Genomic DNA, 19,997 nt, shown 5'->3' with positions numbered 1-19,997 from the left:
TATTTTTTGAACATTTATTATTTATTTTTGGGACAGAGAGAGACAGAGCATGAACGGGGAAGGGGCAGAGAGAGAGGGAGACACAGAATCGGAAACAGGCTCCAGGCTCCGAGCCATCAGCCCAGAGCCTGACGCAGGGCTCGAACTCCCGGACCACGAGATCGTGACCTGGCTGAAGTCGGACGCTTAACCGACTGCGCCACCCAGGCGCCCGTACATTTTTATTTTTAAAAAAATTTTTAATGTTTCCATTTTGGAGAAAGAGAGACAGAGCGCAAGCAGGGGAGGGCCAGAGAGAGAGGGAGACACAGGATCCGAAGCGGGCTCCAGGCTCTGAGCCGTCAGCACAGAGCCCGACGCGGGGCTCGAACCCGTGAACTGCGAGATCATGACCTGAGTCGAAGTCGGACGCTTAACTACCTGAGTCACCCAGGTGCCCCTCGTTTATGTCTTTCAATAAAATGTTATTTTCTCTCCAGATTCTTCTGAGGCTCATCCTGGGCATTTTGAAGCTTTTGCTGTGCTTGATGAGGTTTTGTTGATGTGTTAGCTATCATAGCTGCATAGTGCCTTCTCTCAACCTTAGTGGCTTAAGCCACTCATGATCCAAGTTTCTGTGGGCCAGGAATCTGGGGGTGCTCAGCAGAATTCTGGTTCAGGCCTCTCATGGGCTGCAGTCAATGGGGTGGCCGGGGCTCGGTCTCATCTGAAGGCTCCACAGTGGGAAGGCCCACATCCAACCGTGTGTGGTCATTGGCAGGACTCAGTTCCTCATGGGTGGCTAGCCTTGGCCATGTGGGCGTCCCTGTAGGGCGGTGGAGCACGTATGTGAAACATAGGTACTTTCCCCAAAATGCCTCCCATACCTGCCCCTTCCATTCTTTACAAAATGTATTTAACATGAGGGGCACCTGGGAGGCTCAGTCGGTTGAGTGTCCTGCTTCAGCTCAGGTCACGATCTCACAGTTTCTGAGTTTGAGCCCCACATCGGGCTCTGTGCTGACAGCTCAGAGCCTGGAGCCTCCTTCGGATTCTGTGCCTCCCTCTCTCTCTGCCCCTCCCCCACTCTTCCTCTGGGTCACAGGGAAGCCAGCTGCCAGGTCACGAGCAGCCCCACGGAGAGGCCCACGTGGTGAGGAGCTGAGGCCTCCCACAAGCAGCCCCGAGAGGGCATCAGCAAGAACGGCTCTTCCGGCCCCGGTCCAGCTTTCAGATAAGGCAGCCCCGGCACGTCTGTGTTGACCACAACCTCGTGGGAGACCCTGAGCCACCCAGCGAAGTTACTCCTGGGCTCCTGACCCACAGAAACTGTGATCATGTGTAATAATGTGTATTACACATGTAATAAATGTGTATTGCTAAATTGGGGGTGGCGAGAGATTTGTTTTGAGTGACAGCGAACCGATACACCCTGGGTGTCACTTTGCCTATGCCCCTGGATGAACAGTGACATCACAGCAGGGCTGGGCCGCCCCAAGCATCCCCCTGTTCGCTCCATGGAGACACCCAGCCGGAACGGCCGTATTGTATGGCTGCAGGTTCCAAAACGTTCAACAACTCTGAGTTACACTTCAAAGCTTAAATTGGAGTGTTATAATGACTTGTATTACAATCTCATGCATTTGAATTTTAGCCACTACACACGGAAGTGAGATAGCCCAGTGGTTAAGAGACCAGCCAGAGAGCCAGGATTCGATTCCTGCTGTGCTGCCTCAGGCAGGTGCTTAATCTCTCTGGGCCTCAGTTTAGTAGCTCATAGAATGAGGCTATCATCGGGACATACCTCCCAAGGTGGTGGCACGTGAAGTGAGTTCAGTCACATAAAACACAGCCCAGTGCTGTCCGGAAAGACATGGAGCGATTGAGACCTTGAAATGTGGCTTAACTTGGCTAAAGAAGTGAATCTATGATTCGGTAAACCAATTTAATTTTTTAAAATTTATTTATTTATTTTGAAAGAGAGAGAGAGAGAGAGAGAGAGCGCTCATGCAAGCGGGGAAGGGGCAGAGAGAGAGGGAGAGACAGAATCCCAGGGAGGCTCCACGCTGTGGGTACAGAACCCAATGCGGGCCTTGAACTCATGAACACTGAGATCATGACCAGAGATGAGATCAAGAGTCCGATGCTTAACCAACTGCGCCATCCAGGTGCCCCTTGATTTAAATTTAAATAGCCAAGGGGTACCTGGGTGGCTTGGTCAGTTGAGTGTCCGACTTCAGCTCAGGTCATGATCTTAGGGTTCCAGAGTTCGAGCCCCGTGTTGGGCTCGCTGCGGTCAGCACAGAGCCCGCTTCGGATCTTCTGTCCCCATCACTCTCTGCCCCTCCCCCGTTTGTGCTCTCTCTCTCTCTCTCAAAGATAAATAAATCTTAAATAAATTTAAATACCCACATGTGGCTAGCGGCTACTGTAGCGTATGGCTCAGGCTTGACACAATGCTTGGCAAATAGTAAGCGCTTAATAAATGCTGGGTAGGAATGTTATCCTGCCAAGTTATCTGCCAGGGTGCCGATTTCCATCCCATAGCAGCATGGAGGTCACCCAGGCGTCCTTCTCATACCTGACTCTGATCAAGAGCCTCTCCCCTGCTCCAAGCCCTTTTGTGGCTCCTCACCGCCCTCAAGATGATGGCCCAGCTTTGCTAACCTCACCATGGTTACGACTTTTGGCACACGCTGCAAGTACTTTTTCTTGCAGGGGTGGGCACTTCTGGTTTTTGCCCACCTTTCTCCTCGACCGGGGGCTTGGGAGGATGGGGACAAGGCCTGGCACTGGGTAGATGCTTACTCACCAGAGGCTGTCTGGAACTGAGTCTCTATCGCCTCTGCATCCGCCTCTCCACCCAGTGCCGCAGTCAAGTCTTAGCCCGCCGTCCAACCGCCACAACATCTCGGCCTCTGAGCCTTTGCCTAGGCTGTTCCTTCCACCCAGAAAACCCTTCCAGGCGGACTCAGACTCCTCTTTCCAGCTCCCACCCCGACTGGGCCTCGTTCTTTCTGCAGTGCTCCCTGTTTCTGAATTTCCTCAACTCCAAAATGGGATGCGTTATCGATAAGGTTGAAAGACAAGGCTACTTCCAGGTGCCTGGTAGGGTCTTAAGTGCCTCATTGGTGGGGGCATCAGCTGGGGGGTGGCCGTCTCCACTATTCACGCCCCCGCCCAGCCAGACCCTGTCCCGGAGCCTGGCGTCCCCCAGCGAGGCCTCCCCAGGAGCGCGGCAGGCCCCTCCTTCAGGCCTCACCTCCGGAACACCACTGGGTCCTCAGCTGCTTCGGTCCAATTGCGGGATTTGTCTCTACCGCGCAACTGGCGCGGGCGACGGTGCAGAGAAGGCGGAGCCCCGGGCCAGGCTGGCGGGGCCGCCTCGGAGACTGGCCTGGTGGCGCCTCAGAGACCTCGACACCCAGCGAGCGACCCAGCAGGTCCCCGCGCTGTACCCAAGGGGACTCAAGCAGGAGCTTCCTCGCACACGCGCGAGTATTCATAGCGGCACGATTCACGATGGCCAAGAGGTGGCGACACCCCAAGCCTCCGGCAGACGAATGGCTACGCGCGTCCACCGCGCACGCGCGCGTCCACAGATGAGCGTGTCCACTGCGCACGCGCGCGCCACTCAGCTGTGTCCACTGCGCACGCGCACGCCCTTCGGCCGCGAGCAGGAGCGAGGCGTCCACACCCGCTGCCCGGGGTAAGGATCTCTGAACACACGACGCTCAGGGAGAGAACCGGCCACGAGAGGCCACACGGGGTGTGAGTCCACATTTGTGAAATGTCCACAACAGGCTCATCCACGGACGGGAAGGGGGCTCGTGGGAACCAGGGGCTTGCGGGGGGCGGTGACTGTTAATGGGGTTGCTTCCGCAGGTCAGAATGCCTTGGTATTAGAGGTCATGGCCGCACAACCTTGTGAATGTACTTAATGCCGGGTTGTAAACTTACTTTAAAGTAGGAAAAATGGTGGATTTTATGTTCCATACATTCTACTTCAATTTATTTTATTTTTTAAGCTTATTTAGTTATTTTGAACGAGAGTGAGAAGGGAAGGGGCAGAGAGAGAGAGAGAGAATTCCAAGCAGTCTCGATGCTGCCAGTGCAGAGCCTGACGCGGGGCTTGATGAGATCACGACCTGGGTTGAAACCAAGAGTCGGGCGCTCAACCGACTGAGCCACCCAGGTGCCCCGATTTTACTTCCGTGTAAAGAAAATGCATATTGTGTAGCGTCTCTCTCCTCCGATGGGCCACCTCCAATGAGGGCAGAAACCAGAGCCACCGGGTCTCCGGTCTGCTACTGCGGCAGCCCTGGTGGCCAGGACACGGACGGGCACACAGTAGGTGCTCAGTGTTTGCAGAATGAATGAACGCGGGAACCCACGAACACAGGCACCTGATCTCCTGGAGGAGGAAAGGTTCCATTTCCTCAACTTCTGGAAGAATCAGATGGATTCTTCAGACCTCCCTTCTCGGAGTATCTCCTCCCGCATCCCCTCACTTGAAACCTGGGTTTTTCTCTGGCCCCGGGGAAACTCTCTGGGGCCGGACGCACGCGGGCTTTTGCGGACGAGAGAGGGAAAATCAGGGAGGACCGGTCCTTTAGCAAGTAAAACTTTTATTAAATAAACTTTCAGTTTCTCCAGACCAAAGAGAGGCGTTTGGACATTAAGATGATGGTTGCAGCTTCTCACCTGAAACACACCACAGTGCCAAGGACCTCTCCAGCCAGAAATGCAAACCCAGTCCACCCAAAGTTCCCTGTAAGTTCCTTTCTTGTCTTCCTTTTCTGTGTGTGTGTGTGTGTGTGTGTGTGTGTGTGTGTGGCGATTTGTCTCCAAAAGTCGGTTTGCAAGTTGAAACTTCATGAAATTACTCGTAGCAGAAATAAAGTACATCGTACAAATCACGTAGGTCTTCGATGTGGAGTATAAAAATGGTATTTACAGCCAGTAAACATGGACCAGAAGGACACAACGCCACTGCACGCCAGCACGCTCTCCCAAGCAGGCCTGGCCGGGGCTGGGCAGGTGCCGGGGACGCGGACGAGGCCCCCTCGTGGCCCCTGAGCACACGCTTGCACACGCAGACGCACAGGACACAGGCACGCTAGAGTGTCTCGGAACAATTATCAAACTCTGGAATATCGAAACAAGTTGGTCATAAGATTTTTTTTTTTCTTTTCCCTTTTTTTTTTTTTTTTTTTTTGCTATGGGGTTTTTGTTTTTTTTTTGTTTTTTTTTTTTCTGGGTCAGTCAACACATTTTGGTAGAAACAAAAGGGAAGGCTGTTTTTTCTTTACAAATTTTTTTTTTTCTTGAGCTTATGAAGTTCTCTGGTGCCTCATTTGGCAAGAGGCCCCACTGGACGTCCAACGAACTTGACTCTGTGCTTCAAGATGGGTTTTCGCGGTTTGAGTAGCTATACAGAGGCGCCCCACAAGACCTCCCTCCCCGCCCCAACTAGGAAACAAAAATCCGCTGTTGTCTGATTTTTTTTCCCCATTTTTTTTTCTCTTTTCTTCTTTGTATCTTCTCAGAAAGACCAAAATTCAAAAAAAAAAAATTATTTGTAGAGGTATCTCTGGTAAAGGGGTGCTGGGCCAGAGCGGGTTGGGTTTGTCCAACGCGCGTGGCGATCTTGGTCATGAGATCGTGAACTCCAGGCTGGTGATCCGAAGGCAGGGAGGGCGGCTGCCTGCCCTTGGGAGGGGGCGCGAGGGGCAGGGGGGCTCCCCCGACCCTGTCTGCCCCTGACGGAAAGCTAAGGGCTATTGGTCACATGAGTAAGGCTATGACGGGGGTGGGGGTGGGAGGCCAGGGGGGGGGTCTCTTCTTTGCCTACGTCGGGGAAGGCAGGGCCCTGGGGTGAGGGAGGGGGTAGGGGTTCCAGAAGCTGCAGCTAAGACCAGGGACACTCGAGCTGGCCGAGCCCAAGGGCCTGCGAGAACGTCGGTGGCAGGGGCCCAATGTCCTGGAGGTATATCGCGTTGGCTGATGATTCCCAGTGCTTCTCCGTGCCCTGGTCTGACATGACAGCGGGAGGTGGGGACACACTGGGCTGCCCGGTCATCCTCAGCCCTTCTTATGTCCCTGCTGAGTGACCGGGCCAGGGTCACCTTCTCTTGGATGGAAGGAAGTCGGAAAAGTTTGGTCCCATGATCTATACTCAAAAAATATATATACTGTCTATAGCTCTATATATATATGCATATATATATATATAGGAAAAGTTGTGATTTAATTAGGGGAAGCCACCAAGGGTGGGGGCAGTGAAGCCCTCGGCCCCCAACTCAGGAGCCCCCCTCCCCAGCTGGGGCGGGTCACGAAGCCCCCTTCCCACTCCGTGTGGCCCGCAATAGTGTTTCACATTAGGGGGCGGGCGGAGGGCAAGGGGAGACGGGAGGGGGTGGGGCTGGTGTCCAAACTTGGTTGTAATTTACGGAAAAGTCCGGGGTCGGTTGGAAGCGGGAGGCCCTCCTGGGGTGGGAAGGCCCCTCACCTGGCGGAGAAGGGAGGGGCGTTAGGGTGCGGTGATGGGGGGCATGCAGGCCGACGACCTCGCCCCCCGCCCACCCCCTTGCCCTGGCCAGGCTGGGTTCCAGGAACCCAAGGGCCCCTGTCTGCTCAGAGAGAGTCCATTTCCAGGTTCAGAGGCCAGCGGTCCGCCTTGGAAAAGGACTGGCCACCGAGGCTGTTTCCTCATCTGGCAACCCCCGGGGGCAAACAGTTGTGTTTATTCTTGTCTCATCTTGTCTCCCCTGCTCCCTGCCACGAAGGCAGCTCTCCCCCAACCCCCGCCCCGTTTCTGGTCATTCACAGCTGTGTCCCCGAGCGCTGTCCCCAAACAGTGCCTAGCGCATAGTAGGTGCTCAGAAAGGATTTGCTGTCCCAGGGTGTTAAAGTGCATGGGTCGCCTGTTAGTTGCCTGATCCCGTGACCTTCGACTCTGCGGGTGCTGATTTGGCAGGGTCTGAAAAGCATGCGCAGCCCCTAACTGAGCATCTACTTCGCGCCAGACCCCAGGCGCGGCGCTTTGATGACGACGGCGCTCATGATTAAAAACAAAACAAAAACAAAATGAAAACAAATGATCAAGAGCTTTCCAGGTGGCGGGTCCTGGGCTCAGCTGGGAAAACACCGCGTCCCCGAGCGGATCCTCCCTGCTGCTTCTGGGGAGGCGACTTTCGTGAACCCATTTCACAGATGAGGCTCATCAAGGCTGTGGTCAGTTATGTTTCCCTACTGGCCCCTTAGGCTCACTGTTCATTCCCCCAAAGAAGGTGCTTAGTTGTTGATAAAGTTGTTCTCTCTGGTGGCAAAATACGCTCTTGGGGATTTGTTGGGGGGGGGGTCTCTTTGGGGGGGGGGCATGCTGGTGAGCGGGGCAGACATTCCACTTTTTCGCCAGTTCACTGAACGCGGGTGACACCAAATGAGGAACTTGGACAGGGGCCCAGCTGGGAGAGTCACAGGACAGGACAGAAGCCCCTCCCTCGCAGCATGCCCCACCCCAGACCAAGCCTGGCCTCTCAAGTGAACTTCTATTCATCCTTCAAAACCTTCTGGAAGGATTCCCCAACCCCCTTCTACCCCGGTTCCACCCTCTGTCCCAGCCCTGATCAAAGGGGGGATTGGAGGGTGACTCTCTAGCTCTGTCCCCACCATCCCAACCTGGGGGCTCCTTGTGGTCTCCAGCGGCATCCCCCCTGGGGGGTGGGGAGGGCATGGAGAACGAGGGGGTGTTTGGCCAAGACGGGGAAGGGGGGGGGGGCAGGGGTGGGGGCGGGTGGGGCCGCCTGGCGGCTCACCTGGGCCAGGCCCGCAGCCTCCGGGCGGCTGTGGGCGCGGTCAGTAGGGGTGTCCCGGGTCTTTGGGCCGCTTCAGCTGCACTTTGAGTCTCTTCATGCCGATCTGAAAGCCGTTCATGGCCTGGATGGCGGTCTGCGCGCTGGCCGGGTTGTCAAAGCTCACGAAGCCTGTGGAGACCGGGGCGGAGCCGCGATGGTGGGCCACGTGGGCGTCCTCTGCTGGCTCCAGGGCGGCAGCCCAGGCTTCCCTGGGGTCCTGGGGGCGGGGCGGGGGGTGCGCTGGCAGGGGCAGATGGGGCGGCGGGGAGGGGCGGGGGTGGGGTGGGGGTGGGGGTGGGGAAGGGCTGGCCAGACACACACAGCAGCCCGGGCCTGGTCCTGTCCCCCTCTGCACTTGCTTCTGGGGATGGGACGCTTGCTCCTTACCTGGGGTCTGCTGTGCTGAGCCTTCCCGACCAGCGACCAGCGGTGGGGCACAGGTGAGGCCGCATCCTCCCTCCCTCCCTGTCCTGAATGGTTGCCTCCATCTAGACCCCGGATGCTAACCGTGTGGCCCCTCCAAGACCACTGTCCCTCTGGGGTCCTGACTGCATGGGACTCTCTCGCTCCCTCTGCCTTTTATCCCTCTTTCTCTATCTCTGTCTTTGTCTCTGGCAGTCTCTCTACCCCTGTCTCCCCTGAGGCCATGAGAAACATTCCAGCCTGGGGTTCCTCAAACTTCCACCCCCCAGACCACCCTGCCCTACTCCTGGCCCCTCACCTCTTGGTCCTCGATGGTGTGGGGGCTGGGGGGCCCTCTGGGGCGAGTCTGCATGCACAAGCATTTGGAGGTGGGGGTCCCTGAGCTCCGTGTAGGAGGCCGGGTGGGAGGTCAGGCGGAGCTGGGGGCAGGGCTGAGCAGTCTTGCTGAGGCCCATGGGGAGCCATGGGGGAATGAGGAATTGGGGAGGGGTGACATCTTATCTATCATCTCCCCTAACAGCTGTCCCCCATCATATGGATGAGGAAACTAAGGCTCAGAGAAGGCATAGGACCCCTCACTGTGGAAAGGGACTGAGTGCCCCCCCCCCCATTTCCGTCTTCCTCCTGGAAGCAGGATGCAGAGGAGGGACCTAGGCACTGGCGGAGGGTCCTTCCTGGTGCGGCTGCTGGGCCACTCTGTGCCTCTCTTTCCTCCAAGGATATTGGGGCAAAGCTTCTTTTTTCTTTTTTGGAGATTTTTTATTTTTACATAATCTCTCCACCCGACGTGGGGCTTGAACTCACAACCCCGAGATCAAGAGTCACAGGCTGCAGCTCCTCTGAGCCAGCCAGGCACCTCTGGGGGCAAGTCTTCTATTTTACGGTTGGACACGGAGTATATACAGGAAGTGCTTAATAGGCAACAGTTAGCCTTTTGAATAACACAGGGTGGGATTAAGAGTCCCGAGTTTGGGGTCAAACAGACTGGTTCTAATTTAGGTTCTGTCTCTTTGCTGCTGTGTGAACTTGGCCAAGTTGCAGTGCCTCTCTGAGCCTTAATTTCCTGTGTCCGGGGACAAGGAAGTCCTCCCAAGGCCTTGCACGACGTCCCCTCCCTGCCCTCCCCTCCTCCCTCTCTTCCCCTTGCTCACTATGCTCCAGCCACATGGGTCTCCCCCTCGCTGTTGCTCCAACATGCCAGACAGGTCCTGCCCCAGGGCCTTTGCATGTGCTGTTCCCTGGAACTCTCTACCCCACATATCCCTTGGCTGGAAAATCTCCTCATTTGGGTCTCAGTTGAAACATCACCCCCTGCAGATCAGTTTCTATTTCCTTACTGATGGCGTTCTGCATTCCATCTATAGCCCCCTGGCCTATGTCCCGCTTTATTTCCAGCTCCTACCCAGAAACCTGTGCTTTTCAACGCCCTCATTGCTGACCACAGGCGGTTATTTAAATTTAGATTTAATTAAACATTCCGTTCTTTGGTTGAACTGCCACACTTAAGGTGGCTGGTAGCCATGTGTGGCTGAGGCTCGGGTGGCAGAGACGCGCAACATTCCCGCCGGTGGAGAATATTCTGTTGGACGGCGCGGCAGGACTGCGAGCTTTCGAGGGCAGGAGCTTTGTTGGTTTCCCTCACTGCCGTGTATCCGCACCCAGCACGGGGCCTGGCACACCGTAGGTGCTTCATAAGTGCTCACTCTAATTCACAAATGTGATCCCTTTGGACCACACTTGTCTCCTGCCTGACTACGCCCTCCCTGGCCCCTGTTCCTTGGCAAGCGGAGTGGGGGACGGGGCGGGCGGGGGCGGGGGGGGGTGGTGCCTGCAACAGGGACTCACCAAAACATTTGCTCTGGTTGGTGGCCCGATCCATAAACACCTTGGAGGAGATGATATTGCCGAAGGGCAGGAACATCTGCGTCAGCTCCGTGTCTCCAAACTCCTGGGGGAGGTGGTAGATAAACAGGTTACAGCCTTCGGGACCTGCAGGTGGGGGAGAGAAAGACATAAAGCCCCCAAGGAGAGGAGGCGGACCCCCCCGGGGGAGGGGCGCGGGACCGGAGCCCACATCCGGCATCTCCAGCTGTTGGCGGACGGCGCCGTGACGTCAGGAGGGAGGGCGTGGCGATGGCGGGGAGGGGCGCGGCGTGTGCCTACGTTTGCCTGTCTCATCCCACGCTTGGGGCCTGCGAACCTCCGGTGGCCCTCAGGCCCCGGATAATTTACAAAATTGAGCCGGTCCCTCCCCCCAAACCTGAGACAAATCCCTCAGTGCCAGACCCTGGATAATCCCCAAATCCCAGACAACCTGAACCCCCTGAAAGCCCCCTGAAACTCCAGACCGTTTACAACATGAGATGAATTGGGGGGGGGGGTATACGGACACCCTGTACTAGCTTTGCACTAATTCTGTAAATCTAAAACTGGTTTTAAAATAAAATGTTCATTTATTTTCCCCCTACAAGTCCGATGATCACAGAATACAGTACGACAACCAATTCCTGGTCCCAAGCCCCAAATATCTAGATGTTTTTCAAAACTTTGGCTAATCCTCCAAACCTTGAATCATCTTCGAAACTCAGACGACACAAAAGTAAAATCAGGTAAAAGAAAAAAAAGAAAATTCTCTAGTCCCCAGACCCACATATCCCGAGACCGCCAGGTAATTTAAAAATGATACACGACACCACCCGGAAAGAATTTTTTAACGGCACAGCCACCTCTCCAAACCATCCCCTCTCCAAATAATCCCCAACGCATGACTCATGTAGAATCTGTAAATAATAATCCAATTAAAAAACCTTCATTGTCTGGAGTCACGAACATTCTCCAAACCTGCCCCTAATCCCAAACCAACAGATGCCCTTCACCCCGGAAATGAGCACTCCCCGCCCTGGCCAATGTTAAATCCCAGATGACACATTCACATCCAACCCTTCCTTCCTGATTAGGACCCGAGTTCTAATCATGCTTGTTTTCAAAATACAAGCGTGTTCCAACGTGATCATCGCGACTGACGCGGGTGGCACGGTTTTGACCGTAACACAAATTTCACGTTTGCTTGTGTGCTATCTCATGTCCACGACGCGGGAGGTGAATGCAGAAGCCGCACCCAGCTGAGTGGGACCTCGTGGGAAAACAGTGCGCGCGCCCCCCCGCCCCACACACACACAGGTGGCTCCAACACCTACCACTTTCTCGGGCCCCCAAGCGTGTTGCGAGCCACACGCATCCCCCTCTGGGGATCCGACTCCCCTTCTGACTTCAGACAAGCCTCTTTCTGTCACTTAACAGCACCTCACAGCTGCAGCCCTTCCTGTGTCCACGTCCACGCGTGAACGAACGTGAGGTCTTTTCCAAGAGAAAGTGCCACCTCTATTGTATTTTTTTTTAAGCCCGCTAACACGCATACCGCTGTGCTATCATTTCTCTTAGGGTTCTGTCTTTTGTTTTGTTGTGTCACGGACACAGCTTGTCAATGGTGCATCCTGGCCCCATTCAAGCAGGAACCTTGTAGATTGTGTTGCGAGGGTCTGCATGCTGGGCAGACTCTCCAGAACCCGCGGCTTGACTGCATCTGAACTAACGTTTACCTCCTCGGCCCAGGGTTGAGGGAAGTTGGAGAAGGGAGACACCCAGGTCCGAGCCATCAGACCTGAGACACCTGGGCCCTCTCTGAAGCTCCCACCGGCCCTCCCTGGGTGGGGGGAGGGGGGAGTGTTGGGGGGGGGAGGTTATTGAAAGTCATAGCGGAGGTGCAGGCACTGCCAGATCCTCCTGTCTGCTGTCTGTGACTTTGACCACAGAGCCCCCTGGAGGTAGAAAATCTGGGAACGGGTAGCAGCTGCTGGGCAGAGCTGGGGACCCCTCAGCCTAGGCCTCACCTCCAAAGCTCAGCGCCTGGACCCTGGCAATGCCTCCCCGCCTTTCACAGGCCAAGGGCAAGGGAGAAATGGGGCAGGGCCTCAAAGAACTCAGTCTGCGGGACTCCCCTGGCCATGGGAGTGTCTGGGGGCTTTTCTAGCTGGTCACCTCTCCCCCACCCTCACTAGCTGCATGACAAGAGAAAGGGCCTTGGGGGTGCTGAGCCACACACTCTGTGTCAGGACGGGCCCCGTCTACTTCCCAGTAGCGCCTCTTGACGCGGATGGCTGCTCCCGCTGCAAGTGAGGAAACTGAGGCAGAGGGCAGCGAGGCGCTTTCCTTATGATGTCACAGTCAGAACTGGGTGCGTCTTAACCCCGGTTGTCTGACTCCAGAATCCACCTCCTCCCTCCTTCCACTTTGCTGGGGAGGCCTCAGCTCACCCCAGAGACGTCATCACCACCGCCCCCCACCACCTCGAAACGAGTGTCCTTTCCAGAAATTCAGGGAACCATCCATCCCGTCTTGCAGAGGAAGGCTGGTGGGGGTGGGGTGGGAGGAGGGTCACCGCTAGTCCTAGGGGGTCGAAGCTAGCACGGTTCCCACATTCCAGAAGAGGAACCCGGGTCTGTCTGGCCCGCGGGCCGCACTCTTAGAAAGCCGCGGTGCCCTGAGGTCTCGGGGTCCTGGAGGTGGAGGGGGCGGTCAGAGGGCTGGGCTGGCGCCCGGGGGAGGTCGCGGCCCCCTCACCTTCTCGCTGCTGCTGCTGCAGGAGGGGCGGCGGCTGGGGGACGCTGTGCGCGATGGGCGTGATGGCCGCGGTGGGGTACATGGCTGCGGAGACCGGGAGCGAGACACAGGGCGGAGGCAGGTGTAAGGCCGGTGGGCGGGGCGGCTCGAGGCGGGCGGGGGCGGGGCCACGACGGGGTGGGGCCACAGTTGCCTTGGGAGCGGAGAGGGGCGTGCCCACGACGGGGGGGCGGGCCCAGGGAGGGGCCAGGGCACGGGGAAGAATGGGGCGGAGCCATGATTCGACGGCGTGGGGGCAAGGCCTCCTAGCGGGAGGGGGCGTGGCCACAGCCGAGGCCGGGCCTGAAGGAGGGGCCAAGGCCACCGAAGATCCGAGTGGGTGGGGCCAGAGCTTGACCAGCGGGGCCACGGCCGAGGGCGGGGCCCTGGCAGGACCCAAGAGGCGGGACCAGAAGCTGCAGGGGGCGGGGCCAAGACCTGGGATTGGGCCGGGGCCAGAAGTAGGAGGCGTGGCTAGGTGCAGGCGGGAAGGCCGAATGAGAGGGCGACCGCCGAGGGGAGGGGCCAGAGGCGGGGTGTGGCTAGGGGCGTGGCTAGGCCAGGCGGGAAAGCCGGGGCCCAGGGGCGGGGCCACGCCCGGACCGGGCTGGACTGCCCTCCGTACCTGTGTACTGCTGGACTCCGGAGAAGGCAGGATGGAGGGTCTCGGCCACGGTCGGGCTCTGAGCTGCGGGGCAAACGGAGGGACTGAGTGGGACGGGGGCAGCAGAAGTCTTCCAATTACCCCCGAAACTTCGGAGCCAAAAGGAGAGCAACATCCGCCCCAGCTTCACCTCCGCATTAACCTTTTACAGGTGTGGCCCCCATTTTACAGGTGGGAAAACTGAGGTTCAGAGAGGTGAAGCAACTGGCACGGGGCCACTCAGATAGATAATGGCGAAGTCGAACAGGACTCCAGAGAGGTTAACCATCACCCCCATCTCTCTGTCCCCATCTGGACCCTTTCCCTCTTCCCTTTTATTCTCTGGATTCTCCAGGACTTCAGGCCTCTGCTCCCCATCACCCCCCACCCCTTTCCCTTTCCCTCTCTCGCACCCCCACATGTCACTCATCAGACACCCTTTGGATCCCTCATGTGGCTGTGACCACCCACCACCCAACTGCCCCAGGGCGGGGGTGGGGGGGCGATGGTGGAGGTAAGGGGAGGGGAGAAGTTGTCCAGACCACTAGAGCTGGTGCCTCCGGGGGGAAATTCAGCTAAAAGATTCTGCTCGAATGGAGAGAGGCTGCTAGAGGACGGGGTGGTGGTGGGGTGTGCCCCTAAAGGGGTCACACGCACCAATCCCTCTGTATTGATGGAGAAGTTTTGTATCTTGATTGTGGTGGTGGTTACCCAAATCTATACCTGTGATAAAATGGCACAGAATGCCCCCCCCCAACACACATACAACAAGCCAGTGCACGTACAAAGTGGCACCCTCTGAGTAAGATCTCCAACTCCTGTTGAGTTCATCGTACCCCACCAACGTCAGTTTCCTGGTTTCAACAATGTGCGGCGGTTATGTAAGATGTTAGCATGGTGGGCGGGGGTGGGGGGGGGTGGGGGACTGGGTTGGAGGTTCGGGGACCTCTCTGTACTATTTTTGAAACTCCCTGTGAGCTCCAATCATTTCAAAGTAAAAATAAGTTCTCCTCAATGGTGGAAACACAGAGACTGCCAGATACTGGCAGATGCTTGCCTGGGGATTGTGGTCTAAGAAAGGAAAAGATGGGGCCCCTGCTTCAAGGCAGGGCCGAGCCTAGCTCAGGGCATGGTTAGTACTGAACGAATGAATGAATGAATGAATGAATGAGGCTACTGACGTCTTCCTACACAGCAATGATGAATAACTAAGATTGGTGGTGCTGCTGTTGTCAGTACAGGTGACACGTTCAGCATTTGATATACTGATTCCACTGTCCGTGCAACCTCATGAGATGTCTGATGTTATCTGCCCCATCTCCCGGGTGAGCAAACTGAGGCCCAGAGACTCACAGAAACCGTTTAGGGCCGCCAAACTGGAATCTGCACCCATAAATGCCTGGGCATAACGTCCCCATGTTTACGCACCCGGCTACAGCCCCCTTCTCTGTGCCCACCGCTCACATCCGTCCAGCTGAGACCGCCTCTGTTTCCCAGGCACCAGGGGGCACAGGAACTCGCGCTTGTCCCGGAGATGCCTTCCCGGCCCCACCCCCTCTCCTCGGCCCCTGGGGGAACCACTCACGTTACCTGGGTAGGGCACGAGGCCATTGGCATACACGGTCTCTAGGGCAGGGTGCCCCCCAGGGAAGGGCACGACACCTGCGAAGCCATTGGTGATGGGAGCCACGAGCCCGGGCACGGCAGTGGAACCAAGCAGCGGGGGCGAGTGCAGTCCTGTGGGGCAGAGGAGCGCGATGGGGAGCCTGAGCCTGGCCCTGGCCCCGGCCCCGGCCCCGCCCCGCCCTGCCCACCATCCGCAGGCCCCTGGCGGACTCTCACCAGAGGCAGGGGCGATGGGTGTGGCAGGCAGCCCGTTAAGGCTGACGGCGCCGATCTGCTGGATGTGGCAGGGTGAGAAGGCCACGCCAGGGCTCAGGTAGCTGCCCGACGTGGACAGGACCGTTGTCTGCTGCTGCATGAGCTGGGGGTGGAGAGGGAGTCAGCGTGCACAGTCGGGGTGGCACCTGCCCTGAGGTCATGACGCCCTGGGGGAGGCCTGGCCCTCTGGTAACTGGCGGGGGTGGGGGAGCGGTCAGCCTGGCTATCGTGGCTCAGGCCTCAGTTAGGAATTGTGGGGCTCAGCCTGGGATCGAGGGTCAGTCTAGGATCAGGGTTCAGTCTTCAGGTCAGGGCTGAGTCAGGAATTTGGGCTTGGTCCGGGATCGGGGATCAGCCAACACTGAAGTCAGCCAGGGTCGGGTCTCAGTTGGGAGTCAGCCTGGATTTAGAGGCTCCTCTTGGAGCTAAGCATGGGCTTGTGTCAGTCCAGAGTTGGGGTTCAGCTCGGGCCTGGGGCTCGGTTCGTGGCTGGAGGGCTCGGCTGGGGCCGGGGCTCAGGAGTCAGCCTGGATCCGGGGACTCGGCCGTGGCCGGGATAGGACCCCGAGTCAGACAGATTGGGCAAGAGACAGGAAGAGGAGCAGAGAGGCAGTGGCCCTCGACAGAACGCAGAGAGGGAGAGACTGAGCTGAGCCCCCAGAGTGGCCTTGGGAGACAGAGTGCGTCTGCCGGGGGCACTCACGGCCTGGGCGTAGGCACTGTAGGGGCTGAAAGGCAGGGTGAGGGACGGCGTCAGGATGCCCAGCTGGCCCACCATCTGCTGCATGCGCCGGAGCGTCCGCTCCTTGTCCGTGTCGGCAAACTTGACCACCAGGCTGGAGGAGGCACCCTGCAGGGGCGGCGGCGGGCAGGGAGGGGAAGAAGGAGGGAGGTAGCCAGGACTCTGGGTTCCCGGAACCACGCTGGCTCAGGGCCTTGGCGGCGCGGCGTAGACGCAGGGCACTCTCGATCCCGCCCACGGGCCCGCCGCCGCCGGACACGCACGTCGCTCAGGGCTCGGCGTCCCGGGTCTCGCGCTTGACCGTGCGGCCGCCTGTGCGCACAGGTGGGGCCTGGGCCCCTGGGCCCGGGGGGGGGGGGGGGTGGGGTCGGGGGCCCAGGAGAGGACCCGGACTATCAGCCACACTCTCAAAAGCGGAGAGGCCGACTGCTGGAGAGGAGCGACGGGGACCTATAACTGACTCACACCTGAGAACAGGTGAGACACCGACCATCAGAGAGGTTGCCCCCTTTGATGGCGAGCTCACTCCCTGAGACACCTCCTCACCGGTCAGCTCCCTGCAGGAGAAAGCCTGAATGAATCCTGCCACTCTAGGGACTAAAACTGATGCCCAAGTACCCAGAGAGCAAGGGACCGGAAGCTCTGACACCGCCCTGCCCTTCACACCTAGCTTTTTGGGGTTTACTTATTTATTTTGAGAGAGAGAGAGACAGAGACAGAGAGACTGAGTGGGGGAAGGGCAGAGAGCGGGGGACAGAGAATCCCAAGCAGCTCTGTGCTGACAGCACACACATGGGGCTCGAACTCATGAACGCTGGGGTCACGACCTGAGCCGAAATCAAGAGTCGGATGCTTAACCGACTGAGCCCCCCAGGCGCCCCCCCGCACACCCATTTTGAGACCAGCTGAGAGCAGAGTTGGTTCCGGAAGGCCTGTCGTCCCCTGGAAGATTTGGGCATTCACGTACAGTGATGGTGGCCCCCGGCGCCTGCTTCCTAGAGGGCAGGGCCACTCCCAGAGCCCGGCTGGTCCTCCCCGGCCTCTCCCTGCGCCAGTCCTGCCCCCTGCCCATCCCCACCCTGGCCCAGGGGACGTGTCCAAACGGCCTTCCCTCCCCTGTCAAAACTTTCCGTGGCTCTCATCGCCCTAAGAAGCCGTGCTCCTCAGCTTTGGACCGCAGCCCCTCCAGCCGCCCCCCTGCTCCTCCGCTGCCCCCCCATCCGTCTCGTCATCCCCCACGCCCCACACGTCCCCCTGCTGGCCTCGACAAAGCCAAACCACCTCTCGGGATCTCGCCCCTCCAGGACACCCTCTTGTACACCCACATGCGTACACACGCTCACACACACACACACGCACGCGCGCATACTGACACGCATACCCACACACATGCACACAAATGCCACCCACGCAGACCTACACGCTCACACACACGCATACACTTGCCCTCACATATTCCTGCAGATGCACACATACGCCCCTGCCCCCGCCCCCGCGCCCCCCAGGCACACTCACACATACACACGCATGCACTCAACACACACACGTGCCCCCACCCACGGACGTACTGCACCGTCGACTCGCACAAAAACACCCGCTCGACACACTTACACGTGTGCCAGCACACACACTTATCCGCACATCTTCTCACACGCACACAGCTCACGTGCACGTTAACAATCACCCACTGCCAGGCACACACACACACACACTCACACCCACGTATTCTCTCCCTCGCACACACGTGAACAGGCACACACGCGCTAGTCCACGCGCAGCCCCACACTCACTCGCACGCTCGCGTCCTCGTACGCCCCGCGCGTGCGCAGTCACCCTCGTGTGCGCGCACCCGCCCACGGCGCCATCAGAGACGCGCTCCTCCTCCGCCTGTGCCTCGCTGACGACCAGCCAGAGGCCGAGGACGGCCGGGAGGGTCGCGAGCGTTTCCGTCCCTGTCCCCTCCCCCCTCCCCCCTGCCCGCCCCAGGGCCCCGGGACAGTCCTACTCACCGGCATGGTTTGGCTGCCGTGCAGCGCGTGGATGGCCGCCTGGGCCTCGGTGTGGGAGGAGAACTTCACAAAGGCACAGCCTGCCCCAAGAGAAGGAAGGAGAGTGCGTGAGGGCAACGGGGTCTTTCCGGGGGGGAGGGGGGCAGGGGCCGCAGGAGAGGGGACCGGGAGCCCTGGACGGCCAGTGTCAGACAGGCAGCCGGAAGGCCAGATAGTCAGAACAGAGAGACAAGCAGTCATGTGTCCAGACAGACAGCTGGACAATAAAGGATCAGGCAACGAGACGAGCACACAGCCAGCCACAGAGGTCGACATCAGCCAGTTGGCCGTCCATTCACTCAGAAAGCCAGGCAGCCACACAGCTATTTGTCACACGCACAGTCAGACGGATGTCGCGAAGGGGTGCACAGTCGGGGAGGCAGGCCCTGCCCGCTGGAACAAGGGAAGGGCACGGGCTTCGAGAACACCCGCCAGCCCCTGGCACCATGAGATCCAGAGCTGAAATCAGATATGCAGAGTGATGGTGACAAACCTTCAGACACAGGCACAGAGATACAGTCCTGTGGGTACAGTCAGGCACAGATACATTCAGACCCAGACAGATATGCCCATGTCACCAGAGTTAGAGAGATGGGGACCAGAAAGAAAGAAAGAAAGAAAGAAAGAAAAGAAAGAAAGAAAGAAAGAAAGAAAGAGAGAAAGAAAAGAAAGAAAGAAAGAAAGAAAGAAAGAGAAAGAAAGAAAGAAAGAAAGAAAGAAAGAAAGAAAGAAAGAAAGAAAGAAAAGGAAGGAAGGAAGAAGGGAAGAAACCAGACAGGGCAGACCCAGCTGGCTAGTCACACAGGACCAAATCAGAAATCGGGCAGACAGATAGCCAGGGACCACCAGACATAGGTAAATTCAGACACACAGTCATAGGGAGAGACCACTAGACATAATTCCAGAGAGAGTACTATGGAAGAGCCAGGCAGGTGGGGTGAGACAATGGAATGTTCTGGAATTAGAGAGTGGCAATGGTTGCACAATTTTTTGAATATACTGAAAAGCACTTCACTGTACGTTTTAAAAACGAGGAGTTTTTACAGTATATGGATATCAATTTTTTAAAAAAGAGAGAGAGCCAAGCAAATAGGGACCATGGGATACATTCAGTCCTAGAAGAGTAAAAGTTGCAAGAGCCAGAGACAGGCAGGCTGAGAGTTGGTGCCAGACAGATGGACCAAACGGGTAGAATCAGGTAGACAAACACCACCAGACTCATGAAAACCCAGACAGCAATAGTCATTTAGACACTCAGGCATAACGAGTCAGAGACTAAGAGAGGCAGGCGACCATAGTCACATACAGCCACATGGGCAGACAGGGAAACATTGGAGACCGTTAAAGTCTTTCCTGGATGGTACAGCCAGGATCAGGCCGACAGTCCACAGGAAACTGTCCCACAGAGCCAGGTGGACACAGGCAGCGTATCGGGACATGGCACACAGTTAGGACCCCGTGGGACGTGACAGTCCCGGCCACCCAGTCCGTGCCCCCAGCCGCCCTGCCCCGCCGCCTTCAGGAGTCAGTCCCGGCCCATCAAGTACCTGTAGGCCCCACCCCCAGGAGCCAACCCCGCCCTCCCACGTGCCTGGCCCCGCCCCCAGGAGCCAGTCCCGCGGTCTCAAGTGTCCAGCTCCACCCCCGGGAACCAATCCCGCCCTCTCACGTGCTCTCCTCCACCCCCGCCCCCAGGAGCCAGTCCCGCCCCCACCACGTCCCCGGCCCCGCCCCCGGAGCCAGTCCCGCCCCCTCAAGTGCCC

At 57.9% G+C, this 19,997-nt stretch overlaps 1 protein-coding gene across 1 annotated transcript in view; it reads right to left on the bottom strand.

Moving 5' to 3' along the window:
- Positions 1-4,589: 4,589 nt before the first annotated feature.
- Positions 4,590-19,997, bottom strand: part of CELF5 (CUGBP Elav-like family member 5) — a 47,733-nt gene continuing 32,325 nt past the window's right edge. The window contains exons 5-13 of the mRNA XM_040461713.1: positions 18,196-18,564; positions 16,148-16,294; positions 15,406-15,547; positions 15,154-15,300; positions 13,546-13,608; positions 12,882-12,965; positions 10,107-10,250; positions 7,800-7,967; positions 4,590-6,490 (exon numbers count right to left, since the gene is read on the bottom strand). Of these exons, the coding sequence (XP_040317647.1) occupies positions 7,840-7,967; positions 10,107-10,250; positions 12,882-12,965; positions 13,546-13,608; positions 15,154-15,300; positions 15,406-15,547; positions 16,148-16,294; positions 18,196-18,564 (1,224 nt within the window). The 3' untranslated portion in view covers positions 4,590-6,490; positions 7,800-7,839. The remainder of the gene's footprint in view (positions 6,491-7,799; positions 7,968-10,106; positions 10,251-12,881; positions 12,966-13,545; positions 13,609-15,153; positions 15,301-15,405; positions 15,548-16,147; positions 16,295-18,195; positions 18,565-19,997) is intronic.

The sequence above is a fragment of the Herpailurus yagouaroundi genome, unplaced genomic scaffold (assembly GCF_014898765.1).
Source record: "Herpailurus yagouaroundi ecotype Mexico unplaced genomic scaffold, PumYag 295, whole genome shotgun sequence".
Classification (NCBI taxonomy): Eukaryota; Metazoa; Chordata; class Mammalia; order Carnivora; family Felidae; genus Herpailurus; species Herpailurus yagouaroundi.
This window is presented reverse-complemented; position numbering and strand designations above follow the sequence as displayed.